Source organism: Triturus cristatus, chromosome 7 (genome assembly GCF_964204655.1).
Source record: "Triturus cristatus chromosome 7, aTriCri1.1, whole genome shotgun sequence".
NCBI classification, from domain to species: Eukaryota; Metazoa; Chordata; class Amphibia; order Caudata; family Salamandridae; genus Triturus; species Triturus cristatus.
Genome location: NC_140590.1, coordinates 1717279904 through 1717295175, shown reverse-complemented (window position 1 = coordinate 1717295175; position 15272 = coordinate 1717279904). Strand labels below are relative to the sequence as shown.

Genomic DNA, 15272 nt, shown 5'->3' with positions numbered 1-15272 from the left:
TCCCCCATTTGTTGTCAATCAACTAGGTCAAGGTTAGAGAATGTTTCAAATCGGTTATGAACAGGGACATTGAACTGACTCGTAGGACCCGGGGTTGGTACTTCCCTGGAGTGGGTACATTTATTAATACTGTCTGGGTGGTAAAAAAAGCCTAATGGTACCAGCTTAATACCCTGGGTAAAGATGGTACGAGACCCAGCTCTGTTCAGTATTTCACGGACTAATTTTGGAGATTTAAATGTCAATATCACACAGTCCCCCCTCATGATCTTCCGGCCTTTGCCAATCGACGGGGCCCTTCTGGCCATCTTAAAGTCATCATACAGCCTTTCTGTGAGTCCTGTCCTAGAGCCTAGCCAGTGTAGTGATTTATTTCTTAGATTTCCCATGATTTTGGGCTCCCCTTCTGTGGACTCGGTACGTTTGTTAGCACGACTACGTAGGGGGTGTAGATCCGGGTTGTTGTTTCGTTGATCACCTTCAATGCCCTGCCCAATGCTAATAGAGCTAAGATTGGAGCCAGGGGGCTTTATAGATACGGGCGGGACTAGAGGGTGAGTACTAAGATGGGCCTCTTGATTCGAGGTAAAGTTGTTCTCTGGTCTACGTAATAAGCCTCTGGTCTGTTCATTATTACTGATGGGTAATATACCAGCAGTTTGACAATTCTCTCCATTGTCACTTGATACTTTCTTGCGCTTATGCACATCTAATAAATCCTCGAGGAGTTGCTGTGTTTTGCTAAGACTGGTAAGTACTAGATCTTCCAGCTTCCCAATTCTGCTTGATAAGTTATCTAATGTTGCTCTAAGATAGATATCCAGGGAATGCAGTTCATCGTTAGTCTTGGTCACCTCCTTTTCAATATGAGTATTCGGGGTGACTACATGTTTACCCCTATCCCCTGGTTTCTGCGAGACTAGCGATAAACACTTTTTGTAGACCTTTTTTCGTGTTTTAAGTTGAGGTATCGCCGGTAGTGCACCTAGGGTCCCCATTGTTTTAGGAATGGAAGCAGGATTTCTGGCTCGCTTGGGAGGTGGTTGTCCTTCTTGATCATGGTCACTCCCTGTAATATGACCTGATATATCCACACTAGGCCCATTAGTTTTTAATGGCGAACTTTCAATTGGTAAATCAAGGCACCCCCGTGTACTATTATCAGTTATTGGGTTTGAAGCCGGTTCTAAATTAGCCGTGCTCAATGACTCCTCTACAGTTAGAATCTGCTGCTCAATTACTCCCACTGCCCCTGTCAAGTAAGTGAGTAGTGTCTGGCGTGAGCGCGTTTGTGTATTAGGCTGCCTGTTGTTAATATTTTGAGGAGCAGTTTGTGCCTTTCTTTTGCCCATAATTACACAGTTTGACCTAAATGGTGTGGGTCTACTTCCGTGGATGCGGGATACAGCTGGAGGACCGGGTATAGTCACATCGTCGAGAACAAAGAGCACAATATCAAACAGTAATGACAGCGATAACCCACTTCCACAATACCTTACAGGCTCTTGTGCAGAGGCCCAGTCCAGTCTACTTCGGTCTATGATGGGCTAAGACGGGCCCGTCTTGGCCCGGTCTTCGCCCGGGCACGCCCACGCGCGTCCCGCGCTGCGGGACTGCCGCCGTCGCTTTATCGTCCCTCCAGGGACCGTGTGGAAAGTGCTGGGTGCTTGCGATTCAAGGTAGGGGCTCGGGCTAAAGTGCTGAGTGCCAAATTCTCTGTTGCGGTCTCCCGCGCTGCGGGACCGCCGCCGTCGCTTTATCGTCCCTCCAGGGACCGTGTGGAAAGTGCTGGGTGCTTGCGATTCAAGGCAGCGGCTCGGGCTAAAGTGCTGAGTGCCAAATTCTCTGTTGCGGTCTCCCGCGCTGCGGGACCGCCGCCGTCGCTTTATCGTCCCTCCAGGGACCGTGTGGAAAGTGCTGGGTGCTTGCGATTCAAGGCAGGGGCTCGGGCCAAAGTGCTGAGTGCCAAATTCTCTGTTGCGGTCTCCAAGTAGGATGTAGTCTATGGAGGCGAGGGTGTGGAGTGTGTTGAGGTGAGTGATGGCGTTGATGAAGAGAGTGCTGGGGCAGGGCGGTCTGCAGATGAGGGTTCCGGGAAAGGTCGTTGGTGGATTGGTCTGGATCTGGAAGTGGAGGTGTTCCATGAGGATCGTTGTGTTGTCCCGGACAGTGGTCATGCAGAGGATGTTTTTGTAGACGATGGCGATGCCTCCTGGATGGATGGGGCGGTCCTTGCACTTGATCTTGTATCCGTTCGGAATGGCGGTAGTGATGTCGGGTGTGGAGTTGGCATTGGTCCAGGCTTCTGTGAGGAAGGCAACGTCGGGCGAGTAGGTGTTGAGGAAGTCCCAGATTTCTATGGCATGCTTGTGTAGGGAGCGTATGTTGAGGAGGATGCAGTTGAGTGGTTTGTGAGCAGTGAAGTCCGTTAGGCCGGAAGATGCTGCTGGTGTACAGAAGTGGGTGAAGGTGCGGCAGCAGTGTAGACAGGAGAGAGGGGCTTGGGTGTTGTTCTGTGTCGAGAGCAGGCAGTTGTTGTTGCGTCCGGGGTTGAGATCATGGAGGGTGCTGGAGTAGTAGCCAAGGCGGGTCAGAGGACCAGGGTCCCTGGCACTGATCGCGGTCGGGTTACAGACGGGCACAGACGGGCTTGCCTTTGGTGTGCCCGCTGCGCACTTCCACTGCACAGCCGCACAGTAGCCACCATTAAGTAGGGATCGGGGGACGGTGAGTTAGCTGGGAGGCGGAAGGTACACACTGGAGGGGAAGGGGCCGCAGGGGCAGCAGCGGCAGGGAGAATACACGGGTAAATGAAGAAAAAGGGAAGAGAGAGAGAGAGAAAGAGGGCACAGAGAAAAAAGGCAAGCGAGGCAGTACAGCAGAAGAAGCAGCAAGGAAAAAAGGGAAGAGGAGGAAAATGAAAGAAAAAAAGAGGGCAGAGAGAAAAAAGGCAATAGAGGCAGAACAGCAGAAGCGCAGAGTGCTCTCCCACTGGATAACCAGGGATGAGGTGCAGGCAGGAGCCTGCAGGTGGGGGAGGGCCTCGAACACCCAGCAGTAGAGCGCTCAGGGCTCAGCACTCAGTGGTGAAGCTGCGCGGGGTAGAGGGGTCACACTGACCAGGTCAGTGGTCTTGCCCAAACAATGAAGACACCACAAGAAGACACCATGGAATGCTACTAGAATATTGAGGCCTAAATATGATCTGACAAAAAAATGTGCCCTAAAAATGTTTTTTAAAAATATCACCATACTGGAGTTAATAATACAAAACCTCCATCCAATGGAGCAATAATTTAGGTTTAGCGTTTGAGGCCGCTTTAGCTGTCTTGGAAGTCTGTTATTTTCCCAAAACTTCAAAAATATATATACATACCTTTAGCTGGTTTTGGGACAGCAGGTTTCATCACATTAAGCTTCCACCAATCACAGCATAACGCGTGGCACACTTTACTTATTGATGCCTTTCACTTTAAGTGACTGCACAAAGCTTGAGCACATTGTTCACCTCGGTTTAAAAATAGTTCATTTTCTTCAGTGAAAAAGCTCTTTCAAAGCGATGTTAAAAAATGGATATTTATTTTCCTAGCACTTCAGGTGCCCAGCTAAATGGCAATTTGTTGCGTGATTCTTTCTTATTGTCACCTTCAAAAACGAAACTGTGAAATGCATGACAACACATAAAGGCATTTTTTTTTTAAAAGATCATCACTAGTAAAACAGTCGCATCAGTAATGTTTTTTTAAATTGTATTGCAAGGATGTGGTGCCACTTTAGGTGACTGTCTGTTTTCTTTCCTTTTATGACATACGCCTGAAATAAAAACTGAAAACAAATGTATCACTGCTCCAGGATGTCAGGGCCAGACCTATTGGCTTTGCCAATGATTTTTTAAATTTAATATTTTTGCCAAAATATTTATGCCAGAAAGTATTTTTATTATTAATATTCTTGCTTTGTTACTGATGTTATTAACCACTCTACAAGTTAAATGACATCTGGGCTGGATGCCCTCAGAGCAACGAAAAAAACAATTCCAATATGACTGCCACACATTTGTGAGCACGCACAGCGGCCATCTCTAAAAAAACAAGCACTGGTAAATTCTGCAAGTCTGCACGGCAAGGTTATGGGCTAGCTCTGTGGGCTTTGATAATGCTACGGGTTAGGACTATTGGCTTTGACAAATCTTCTTTATAATTGTTCTCTATCCTCCCTAGTGTGTGTATCTGCCCCACTTCGAACTCCTGCGCCCTGGCTGAACCTACAAAGGACCCCAAAATGCAATTCGTTTTATAGTGAACCTGGAAAGTGTAATGTTAAAGTGCCAGAAAATGTGACACCGGGATATTTACATCACACTTGTAGGTGTGATGTAAATATGCCCTGGAAAGAGACAGGGTGTACATTTACACCAGTCATTATGTTTCTGTAACACCTGCGGATGCTGCTTGGAGAGTCACGCGGTGTTTTCACTAAAGTGCATTGACTGCATCCTTGCCCAAAAGTGTGAGAGACCTAACCACAGATGCCCCTCCCCCACACAACGTGCTTGGAGTAGAATCAGAAGGCACCACACACCCGCTTTTAATACGAAGCTGGTTTATTTCCAATTGTATGAATTCCATTCGGATCGTCTCCAGTTTCACTAAGGAACCCCCTGCTGGAGAGGAAGAGTGACGTGTAGAGTGGACGAGGAAAAGGGAGGGGACTGTACAGAGAGGGTGAGGGGGGAGAGGCGAAGCAACAGGAAGGCTGGGGCTTCGGGTGGGGCCAGAGGAGAAGCGGCCCACGTCCACTATTCGGTGGTTTTGCTCGTGGAGTCACCTGTAAGGGAGAGAAAAAATACAGATCAGAAACTTAGCTCCCAGCAGGCCCGGCTCCAGGAATTTTTATTTGGGTGAGCCAAGGGTGCATTTGGGTGGGCCACTACGGGCTCGATTTGTCGCATATATGTCTGGGCAGGCCTGCTTCAGGGCCCTCCTTTATCTCTTCTTAGTCTTACAAGGCCCAGTAAAGCGCACTCTTTTCCAAATCTCTTTCTAAATATTATCACTCTCAAAAAGTGTTTTTTTCATGTAATGTTCCTTTGATGGGAAGAAAAGGTTTCTGAGGAGGGAGTATCAGGCAAGTGACAATTCTCGGGCTCCCTCTGTGCGAGCCTTTAGGGAGAATCCCTCTTCATTACTACCTCCACCTGACCCCTGACTCTGCAACGCACTCCCTTCCAGGCTTGATTACCCACTACTCCTCTCCAGTGCACCTTATCTCACAGCTGACCTTGGGCCCCAGCCCCATATCAGGCACCATCGGGCTCCACTTTCATTTTTCCCGGTAAAAACATTAGTAAAATCACCTTCAAACTTAAAACATTGAATATCGCAGGACATATAATTAGCACGCACTTTAAAGTATGTTCCACAGTAGCCCAGAAAGTCTTTTTTGGCGCCACACTAATAACCTCTTTCTCCGTAAATACCTTTACTACCACCTTCCAACAGTGTCCCTCATCCCTCCATGGCCCCCCTATTGACCTCCTCCTCAGATTCCCTCACTGCCTCACGCCACAAGTGCCCCTCATCTCCCCATAGCCCCTCCCCCTAATGACCTCCTCCTCGGACTCCCTCGCTGCCATCATCCACCAGTGCCCCTTATCTCTCTGTAACCCCTCCTCCTCAGACTCCCTCACTACCACCCTGCACCAGTGCCCCTCATGTCTCCCTAGCTTCCCCTTCACCCCATGAACTCTTCCTCAGATTCCCTCACTGTCACCCAGGGCACAAGTCCTAAAAAAAGAAGTAGGGGGATGCTGACGTCACGACAGGAAGTGACCACGGACTGGAATGGGGAATCCCATTGCCGGATGGCCTACACACGGTGTCCCTATACGCAGATGACCTGCTGCTATACGTCAGAGACATGACCGCCATCCCTGCTTCCCTCGCTGACGTATTCCGCACCTTCGAGGCACTGTCGGGCCTGAGGGTTAACTGGGCCAAGTCGGGAGCCTACCCCTTTGGCCCGGAGACACCTGAGTGCGACGTCCGACTGGGGGGGGACAGGCTGCGGTGGTACCCCACCACCTTCCGCTACCTGGGGATACGGATCTACAGATCCCCGGCGGACGTCCTAGATGGAAATCTCCTCAGAGCGATCACATCCGTGCGTACGCAGGTTAGCTACTGGAACACCCTGCCCCTCAGCGTGCCTAGCAGGGTAGCACTGACTAAAATGATAGTGCTGCCCCGCCTATTGTACTACTTCGCAAACCTGCCCTTGTATGTGCCCGCCAAATTATTCCGCGACCTGGAGGTATTGCTGCGCAACCTCATCTGGAACAAGGGGAGGCCGCGGGTAGCACTGGCCAAAATGTACATGCCCACTGACTCTGGGGGCCTAGCGGTCCCCAATATGGAGCTATATTATCTAGCAGCGCAGATGCAATGGGTGGCGGGATGGCTGAGCGGCAAGCAACTAGAGGACACTGCCTCGTATGTGGCTGCCTGGACGCGGACGCAAGTCCACACGCTGTTTCATCCGCTGACTCGTGCGCCCTGCCCCTCCCAGGTTTACCTGGCGGTGGCGCGCAGGTGTTTCCAGAGGTGCCTTCGCCTCACACGCGCGACCACACCGTACGCTCCGGAGTTACCGTTACTGGGCATGCCTGGCCCGACGGGACCCCTCACGGAGGCCCATTTGGCAGGGTGGGAACAGGCAGGTGTAGATACGCTAGGTGACCTGTATGAGGATGGCGACTTGCTGACGTTTGCCGCCCTGGCTGACGGCACGGCGCTCCCGGCAGGACAGTTCCTCCTACATGCCTCCCTCATGCAGACGCTCTCGGCTTCTTGGGGTGACATGACGACGGAGCTGCCGACACATACCTTCATCCAATATCTACATATTATGGGAAACGGCGCACATGTCATACACTGGCTGGTGCAGGCACTCCTCGCACATTCGCGACTGTCCACCTCGATACTAAGGGAGCGCTGGGCGACGGACAGGGGCAGAGACTGGACGGATAAAGAATGGGCGATGATACTGGCCAGCCCGACTAATGTTCCACGCAACCCCCGCTTCAAACTCATACAATATTACATACTACAGCGAGCGTATCTCACTCCTGAGAAGATCAATAGATATTTCTCGCGGACGGATGCCGCCTGCCCACGGTGCTCGTCACCAGGAGCGGACCTTTTGCACATGCTCTGGCATTGCGCTGACGTGCGGACATATTGGAGCGACGTGCTGTCACTGATAGAGCGCGGCGCGGATGGACGGCTGCCACGCACGTGGGAGGCATGTATCTTGGGCCTGTACAGGCGCACAAAAGCGAATAGAGTACAGGCGCGCTTCTGGGACATGGGGCTTGTTACGGCCAAACGCTTGCTCACCAAGCATTGGAAGGCGACGGCCCCTCCGCACATCAGGCACTGGAGGGCATCCTTCGTCAACTGGGCGCAGGCGAAAAGTGCAGTGCTCCTCCGTGAGAAAAACTGCGGGACTCAGGCAGTACCCCATCGCCCACCTTTGGGATGGCCTCCTTGCCACCTTTCAGACGGCCTGCCGAACCCGTGGGATAACCTAAACACTAGGTGGGCACCGATACACTATTAGCTCGATGGCGACATATCTGAGACCCTGGCGGGGATAGCTCCCGGCCCTCTCGGTCTGTTTATTTCCCTGGCACATCTCGTGTACTGCGCGACAGGCTACCAATGTCGGATATTTCCTGCGCTGTGTCATGGCGCGCGCGCGGGACTTACCGCCGCTGCTGCTCGAGAGGGCGCGCGCACTAGTGACCCCTCCCTTCTCCCCCCCCCCCCCGCGACCAGCCGCTCGACGCGCTCCCCGGGCGGCCCGGTTTCGCCCCGCTGGACAGCCCCTATCTCCTCACACACTGCTGCAAGCGGATCTCCACTTTTCCCCCCCCTACCCCTCACCCCTCTTATTCTAGCCCCCACCCGAGTTCTCGACCCTGGCCTTGATCCCTAAGTTTATGTTGCACACCCGGGGAACAGCTCGGCGACTGGCTACGCTCCCTAGCAGAGCACGTGTTCCATCACAACAACGGTCGCCACGTGCATCCTTGCGAGCTATGCTGCAACCTCCTTGTCGCGCTCCAACCCACGCTCCACGCGGGCCACCGGGACTCCGATGCCCACAAATCAGGGCACTTGACAGACAACCCAGCACCCAGCACACATCCTCCTGTGACCCTAGGGGCTAGCTGACAATGCTGCGCAGCGGGCTGCTACACAGCGCCCCCCTCACACGCAGACAATGCGCTTTAGCTGAGAAACGACGCGACACATACCAGAAAAGCACCATCGCTTCGCTTATACGCAATGCACACACCTGAATCCTCTATCTATGTTCAACTGAACTCCGCCGCCGGACCTCCGGGTTGTCGGCTAAACGGCTGTGTTTAATCATTTGACTGTATGTGTTCGAACATTGCCGACCTGATGCTCTGGCGCAGAACTGTACATTGCCAATTGATGCAACTATGGTTAATAAAGGTTTTCAAAAAAAAAAAAACGACAGGAAGTGACATCGCGAAAGGTGGCTTGCACCATCCGACTCATTGCCTTAGATGCCATTGCATCAGAGAAGCCAGCGCGTGAGCAGCATTCTGAATGAGCTCCGATCTCGCCCCAGAGAGGCCAAAGAGTGAATGTGTGGCTCCATTTGCTTCAGTTATCGAGCTCCCGGTAAAATAAGTGGGCGGACGCCGTCCACCCGGTGGTACCCCGACTCGAGCCCTGCTATCACCCTCCACCAGTGCCCCTCATCGCTCCACAGCCCCTCCCACTACCTCCTCCTTAGATTCCCTCACTGCCACCCTCCACCAGTGCCCCTCATCGTTCCGTAGCCCCTCTCTCATATGCATTTCATTTGTTGTATAGCGCTACTCATATCAGTGTAGTGTGTGTCAGTACTTTACACCACACACACATTATACAGAGACAATGAATCTTATTTATTTATTTATTTATTTATTTTTAATATTTGTAAAGCGCTGCATATACCCGTAGGCGTCTTGGCGCTAAAAACCAATATTGACTAAGGAAATGTGAAGGGGTAAACCAGTTAATTGAACAGATGTGAGGGAAGAAAAGAAAAAGAGGTTAATGAGAGAACAGCCAGGTTTTCAAGAGTTTGCGGAACTGAAGCAGTGTAACACTTTGTCTGATGTTAAGGGGCAAGGTGTTCCAGACTCTGGGGGCCGCCACCAAAAAGCGTCGGTCACCCCAGGTAACTGTTTTGGTGCGAGGGACGACCAGTTGGCTAAGAGTAGCTGATCGTAAAGCTCTTGTGGGTTTGTAAGATTGTAATTGGTCTCTTAGAAAATGTGGTCCTTGATTATTGATAGTTTTAAATACTATGCAGAGTGATTTGAAATGAATTCTTTTTTGCACAGTAAGCCAATGAAGATCTTTATGTTTTTGGAAATGGGTTCAAACTTTGTTTTGCCGGTAAGAAGGCGAGCTGCCGCATTTTGTATTGTTTGAAGTTTTGCAATTACTCTGGTTTGAGCATTGAGGAATAGCCCATTGCAATAGTCCAGGGATGAGAGGACCAGGGCAGAAACCAGTGTCTTAATGGCAGAGTCAGGGAGAAAAGGGCGTATTTTCCGGATCATTTTTAACTTCAAGTGTGCTGTTGATACTGTTTTGTTGGCGTGGTTCATGAAATTTAGTCCATCATCAAAGATGACACCAAGGTTCCTAACCTTCGAGGTGGGCGTAGGAGGAGTACCGAAGGTCTCTGGCCACCAACAGGTGGACCAGGCTGGAGAGAGTGGACCGAAGATGAGTACCTCGGTTTTTTCCGAGTTTAGCTTTAGGCAGTTTGTAGCCATCCAGTCTCCTATATCTAGGAGCCCTTTCTTAAATTTTTCAGCTACTTGCTCTCCGTCGCCTTTAATCCCCAACACTAGTTGGGTGTCGTCGGCGTAAGAGGTTAGGCTCATCCCATGTGCTCTGATGGTCTTAGCAAGGTCCGACACATAGATGTTGAAAAGTGTCGGACTCAGGGATGAGCCTTGAGGAACTCCGCAGGGAGCAGAGAGTTGAGCTGATTGAAAGGGTCCCAGAATGACAGCCTGCGTTCTTTTGGCTAGGAAGGACGCTATAAGGTTTTTGGCAGTGTGGCAGATGCCAAGTCCTTGGACACGGTCGACCAAGGTGTTGTGGTCGACCGTGTCGAAAGCCGCTGATAAATCTAGCAGAACCAGTATGGCAGTGCCACCCTGGTCCCTGATGACCCTGATATCATCAGCGGCTTTGATCAAGGCTGTCTCTGTCCCGTGATGTTTTCTAAACCCAAACTGCGTGTTGTCGAGAAGCTGATGTTTTTCAATAAACTCGGAAATCTGGGTATTCATGATTTTTTCAATCATCTTTGCCATGAAGGGTAGACTAGCAATTGGTCGATAGTTTTTTAACTCACTTTTGTCCAGTGAGGGTTTTTTTAGCAGAGGTTTTAGTAAAGTGTTTTTGAGAAGGACCGGATAATTGCCCGACAGCAATATTGAATTGCAAACCTGCGTGAGTGCCGGTATAATGGCATCCATTACTGGTCTAAGTACAGATAAAGGGCAGGGGTCCAGGGGTGAACCTGATTTAATGGTAGATAATGTATTTTTTATTTGGTCCGGGGTGACTGGTTGGAAGCAAGGGAACGTGTTAGCTGGGGGGAGAGTGGTAGATGAGATTGAACCCGGAGGTGATTTGGAAGAGAACGCCTGGTAGATATCATCTACTTTAGTGTAGAAAAAAGAGGCAAGAGAGTCACACAAAAATTGTGACGGGGGGGGAGTGAGGTCTGGGGAATTGCCTGATAATGCTTTGGTGATTAAGAATAGTTGTTTGCTGGAGTTCTTAGCTTTCTCAATTTGATCACTGTAGTATTTTTTTTTGCTTCCGCTATCATGTTTTTGTATAGTGCTAAGGATTCCTTATAGACAGATTTACTACTAGTATCATAGTCTTTTCTCCAAGTTCTTTCCTTGCTACGATTTATCTGTTTTTGTGTCCTTAGTTTGTCATTGTACCAAGGTGCGGTGGGTTTAGCTCTATTACTAGAGTGTTCTTTAGAAGGGGCTGATTGGTGTGTTGCCTGGCCCATCCAGTCGTATAATTGCTGGAGCGCTAAATTGGGGTCTGAAGCGAACACTGGGTGGGTTTGTTCTAGTATGAACTTCAAATCTTCTTGATTTATATTTTTCCAATCTTTAAAAGATTGTTTAGGTATAGGTTGAGGATTATTATTACCGTGATTATTGGTGGCTATATTTGCAAAAATTGCAGAGTGGTCGGTCCAAGGCATAGGCAAAATATTGGTGATTTGCAGTCCTTCTAGGTTAGAAAAGATGGGGTCTAAAATGTGGCCTGCTTGATGGGTAGAGGATGTGACAAGTTGTTTTAGCCCTAGGGTACCTAGATCAGAGATGAGGGCGGCAGAATCGGTAAGGTGACCTAGATCTAAGTGAAAGTTCAGGTCACCTAAAACCGTGAAGCTACTTTCTGTGGCTACAGATTCCATCATGGTGTTTATGTTGGACAGGAAGGTCGTCTTTGATCCTGGAGGACGATATATTAGTATACCCTTGAAATTAAACAGGGGGGAAATGTTGATAGCAAATTGCATGGCCTCACAGGAAGTGGATGGAATAGATGTCGTTCTGACAGGATATGAATCTCTGGCAATTATGGCCAGCCCACCCCCTCTTTGTTTAGGCCTGTCCTGACAGTAGGCTTTAAATCCCTCTGGAACGGCGATGACCAAGTCTGGCTGTGAAGTATCATCTGTCCATGTTTCGGTGATAAACAGTATATCGAGTTTAAAATCAGTTATCAGATCAAATATTTCCTGCCTATGCTTACCGAGTGAGCGAGCATTTATAAGGGCTATGGAAGTGACAGCACCTACATCATGTTTGGTTGAAGAGCCGTTAGTTTGGGGAAGTATTAATGGGATAGTGTCATAACAGTGAGGGCAAATGATGGCAGTATCCTTATGGATCTCTGAGGGTTTGATTTTTGAACATTTGGCCATATTGAGTGGTCGAAGCGCATGTAGGTTATGGCTGGTGTATGTTTTAAAGTCTCCTGATACCTTTTGGGCAGGGGTTGTGGCCCTGGGCCCGGTCCCGGCGCGGACGGGCGCAGACGGGCTCGCCTCTGGCGCGCCTCCGGCGCGCCGCCGGCACGCCCGCTGCGCCCGCCCGCTGCGCGGACGGGAAGTGCCTATACTTTTATACATCGAGGGGGCGGGAAGGGGGGGAGTGCTGGATAGACTGGAGCGCAGCCCTTCCCTCCTCAAGATGGCGGGTGAGGTAGGAGAAGTCACGTGACCGCGACCGAGAGGGCAGCGCTGTTGGGGATGAAAGCTGCAGTCGCGCTTTGCAGCGCGCGATGATTTATAGAAGGTAAGCGCCAAGGTTTAGCCACCCAAAATGTATTTAAAAATACATCGAACTAATCATTGCCCTATGCACGGACAAGATCAGCTGGTACAAGTGCAGGTACAAGTTTTAAAAATAAAGGATAGAGAGAGAATCCCCCGGCTTCCGCCTCAGGGGAGAGCAATATTAAAATAAAGGTTTTTGCCGGTGGTAGAAGAAACGCCCCTTAAGTAGTCTAAGAGGGCGGGAGCGCTGGATAGACTGGAGCGCAGCCCTTCCCTCCTCAAGATGGCGGGTGAGGTAGGAGAAGTCACGTGACCGCGACCGAGAGGGCAGCGCTGTTGGGGATGAAAGCTGCAGTCGCGCTTTGCAGCGCGCGATGATTTATAGAAGGTAAGCGCCAAGGTTTAGCCACCCAAAATGTATTTAAAAATACATCGAACTAATCATTGCCCTATGCACGGACAATATCAGCTGGTACAAGTGCAGGTACAAGTTTTAAAAATAAAGGATAGAGAGAGAATCCCCCGGCTTCCGCCTCAGGGGAGAGCAATATTAAAATAAAGGTAAAAATCATACAAGTATGTAAATCAGTCTGCAGGGAATGTCACATAAGCCAATGAGGATTACATGATGTAGGAATCACATGTCATCCATACTGGTGGGCAGTATATTTTGAGAGGGTTTGCTCTGGGGAAACACAACCTTAGGATTTAAAGAGTATTCCATGGGGGTCAGCTTTACTGATAAAAATGTATCTCTGCCCAAACATACTCATTTTAGCAACATTAGAATTATGAAAGACTGAGGAAGTTCTAACTAAATCACAAAAAAAGAAAGCGAAGTTCTAACTATACCATTCATGTCTGTATGCAGCTCTTTGATAACAGTTCATAGGTCACTGTCCTATGTTAGGATTGCAACTTCTAAACTGCAAGTAACACAAGGATCTCTGTGACAAAGGCAGTAACCCACTGAGCTTCCACATAAAATACAGTTCATCTGCATTTAAAAACTACTAACAGACAAAGGATTGCTTTCCAGCGGATCATTAATCACCAGCGTTATTGGTGCATTTTTTATTGTCGTATTGTTGTCCTGCATCAGCCATGATAATGATAAACACTGTTTAAATGAAGCGCACACGAAGTATGTGTACTGCTGGGCCTGTGCAGATTTTTAAAAGAAAAATAAATAGTCACATATTCCCTTACCTACTACTCCATTAGTCAAACTTTGTGTCACAGCCTGATGTGATAAGCCGCTGCAGGGGTCAGGAAAGGTGAATAGGAATAAAGAAACTTATTTTCTCCTGCGCTGCATAGGAAAAGAAATATCCATGCAGCAGGACAGTAGGCAAAGGTTACCCTTGTCAAAGTAAGGATTTGTCGCCTTTCGCCATGTGGAGATGAAGGGGTGAAAAAATAAACAAAGCCTCGTTAACATGTAAATGGTCTTTTAAAGACCTGTGAAGTACTCGGGTGCGGCTGCGATAACCTCAAAAGCTGTGTGTGTGTGTTCGCCCGGGAAGCTGTCTCAGCCCGGGCGCACACACACACAGACTGCCCTTTGAGCACAATGGCGTTGCGCGCCTGCCTTCAAGCCCTCACTGCGAGGGCCAAGGCTCCTGTTTGGGTGGGCCAGGCGCATGTTTGGGTGGGCCTGGCCCACCCGGCCCACCCGCTAGAACCGGGCCTGGCTCCCAGACTTGGAGACGTGTGCTTCTAGGCTGCTGGCTGGTTGGTGTAAATGTACAGCTGCAGGGAACCAAGTATAAGCGTGCATCGTCATACAACCTTCTGTGACCTTACAGTGCTAAATGACATGATGTAAATATTACTGCCAAAGATCCATCATTAAAAATATACAAGAAGCAAACCGTCTTTCAAACCTACAGCGCCCCATAGAGGCCAAACATGAGACCTGCAGTGAATGTTACTCTACCTGTGCATTAGGTGTAACTTTACACTGCCAGGAGAACTGGTGCAACTTTACACTGCCAGCAGAACCAGTGTAAGTTATACTGCCAGAACACCGCACAGAACTTTACATTGACAGGACACGAGATGTAACTTTATACTGTCAGCAGGACTGGTGCAACTGTACACTGCCAGGAGATCTGGTGTAACTTTGCACTGCCAGCAGAACTGGGGTAACTTTACACTGCCAGGAGAACTGGGGTAACTTTGCACTGCCAGCAGAACTGGTGTAACTTTACACTGTCAAGAGAACTGGGGTAACTTTGCACTGCCAGCAGAACTGGTGTAACTTTACACTGTCAAGAGAACTGGGCTAACTTTACGTTGCCAGGACACTGGATGTAACTTTATTCTGTCAGGAGATCTGGTGTAACTGTACACTGCCAGGAGAACTGGTGTAACTGTACACTGCCAGGAGAACTGGTGTAACTTTGCACTGCCAGCAGAACTGGTGTAACTTTACACTGCCAGGATAACTGGTGTAACTTTACACTGCCAGGATAACTGGTGTAACTTTGCACTGACAGCAGAACTGGTGTAACTTTACACTGTCAGGAGAACTGGTGTAACTTTACACTGCCGAGACACCAGATGTAACTTTACACTGGCAGGAAACAGCATGTACCTTTTCCATGCCAGGACACCAGATGTAACTTTCCACTGTTAGGACACTGGATGTAATTTTAGACTGCCAGGACACTGGATGTAAATTAACACTGTCAGGGGAACTGGTGTAACTTTACACTGCCGGGACACCGGATGCAAGTTTACACTGTCAGGAGAACTGGTGTAACCTCACGCTGCCAGGTCACCGGATGTAACTTTACACTGGCAGGAAACCGGATGTAACTTTACACTGCCAGGGCACCCAATGTAAC

The 15272-nt window shown here is 49.4% G+C and overlaps 1 protein-coding gene across 1 annotated transcript in view; it reads right to left on the bottom strand.

Moving 5' to 3' along the window:
• Window positions 1-4585: 4585 nt before the first annotated feature.
• Window positions 4586-15272, bottom strand: part of LOC146812870 (alpha-2-macroglobulin-like protein 1) — a 227443-nt gene continuing 216756 nt past the window's right edge. The window contains exon 36 of the mRNA XM_085619944.1: window positions 4586-4827. Within this exon, the coding sequence (XP_085476070.1) occupies window positions 4799-4827 (29 nt within the window). The 3' untranslated portion in view covers window positions 4586-4798. The remainder of the gene's footprint in view (window positions 4828-15272) is intronic.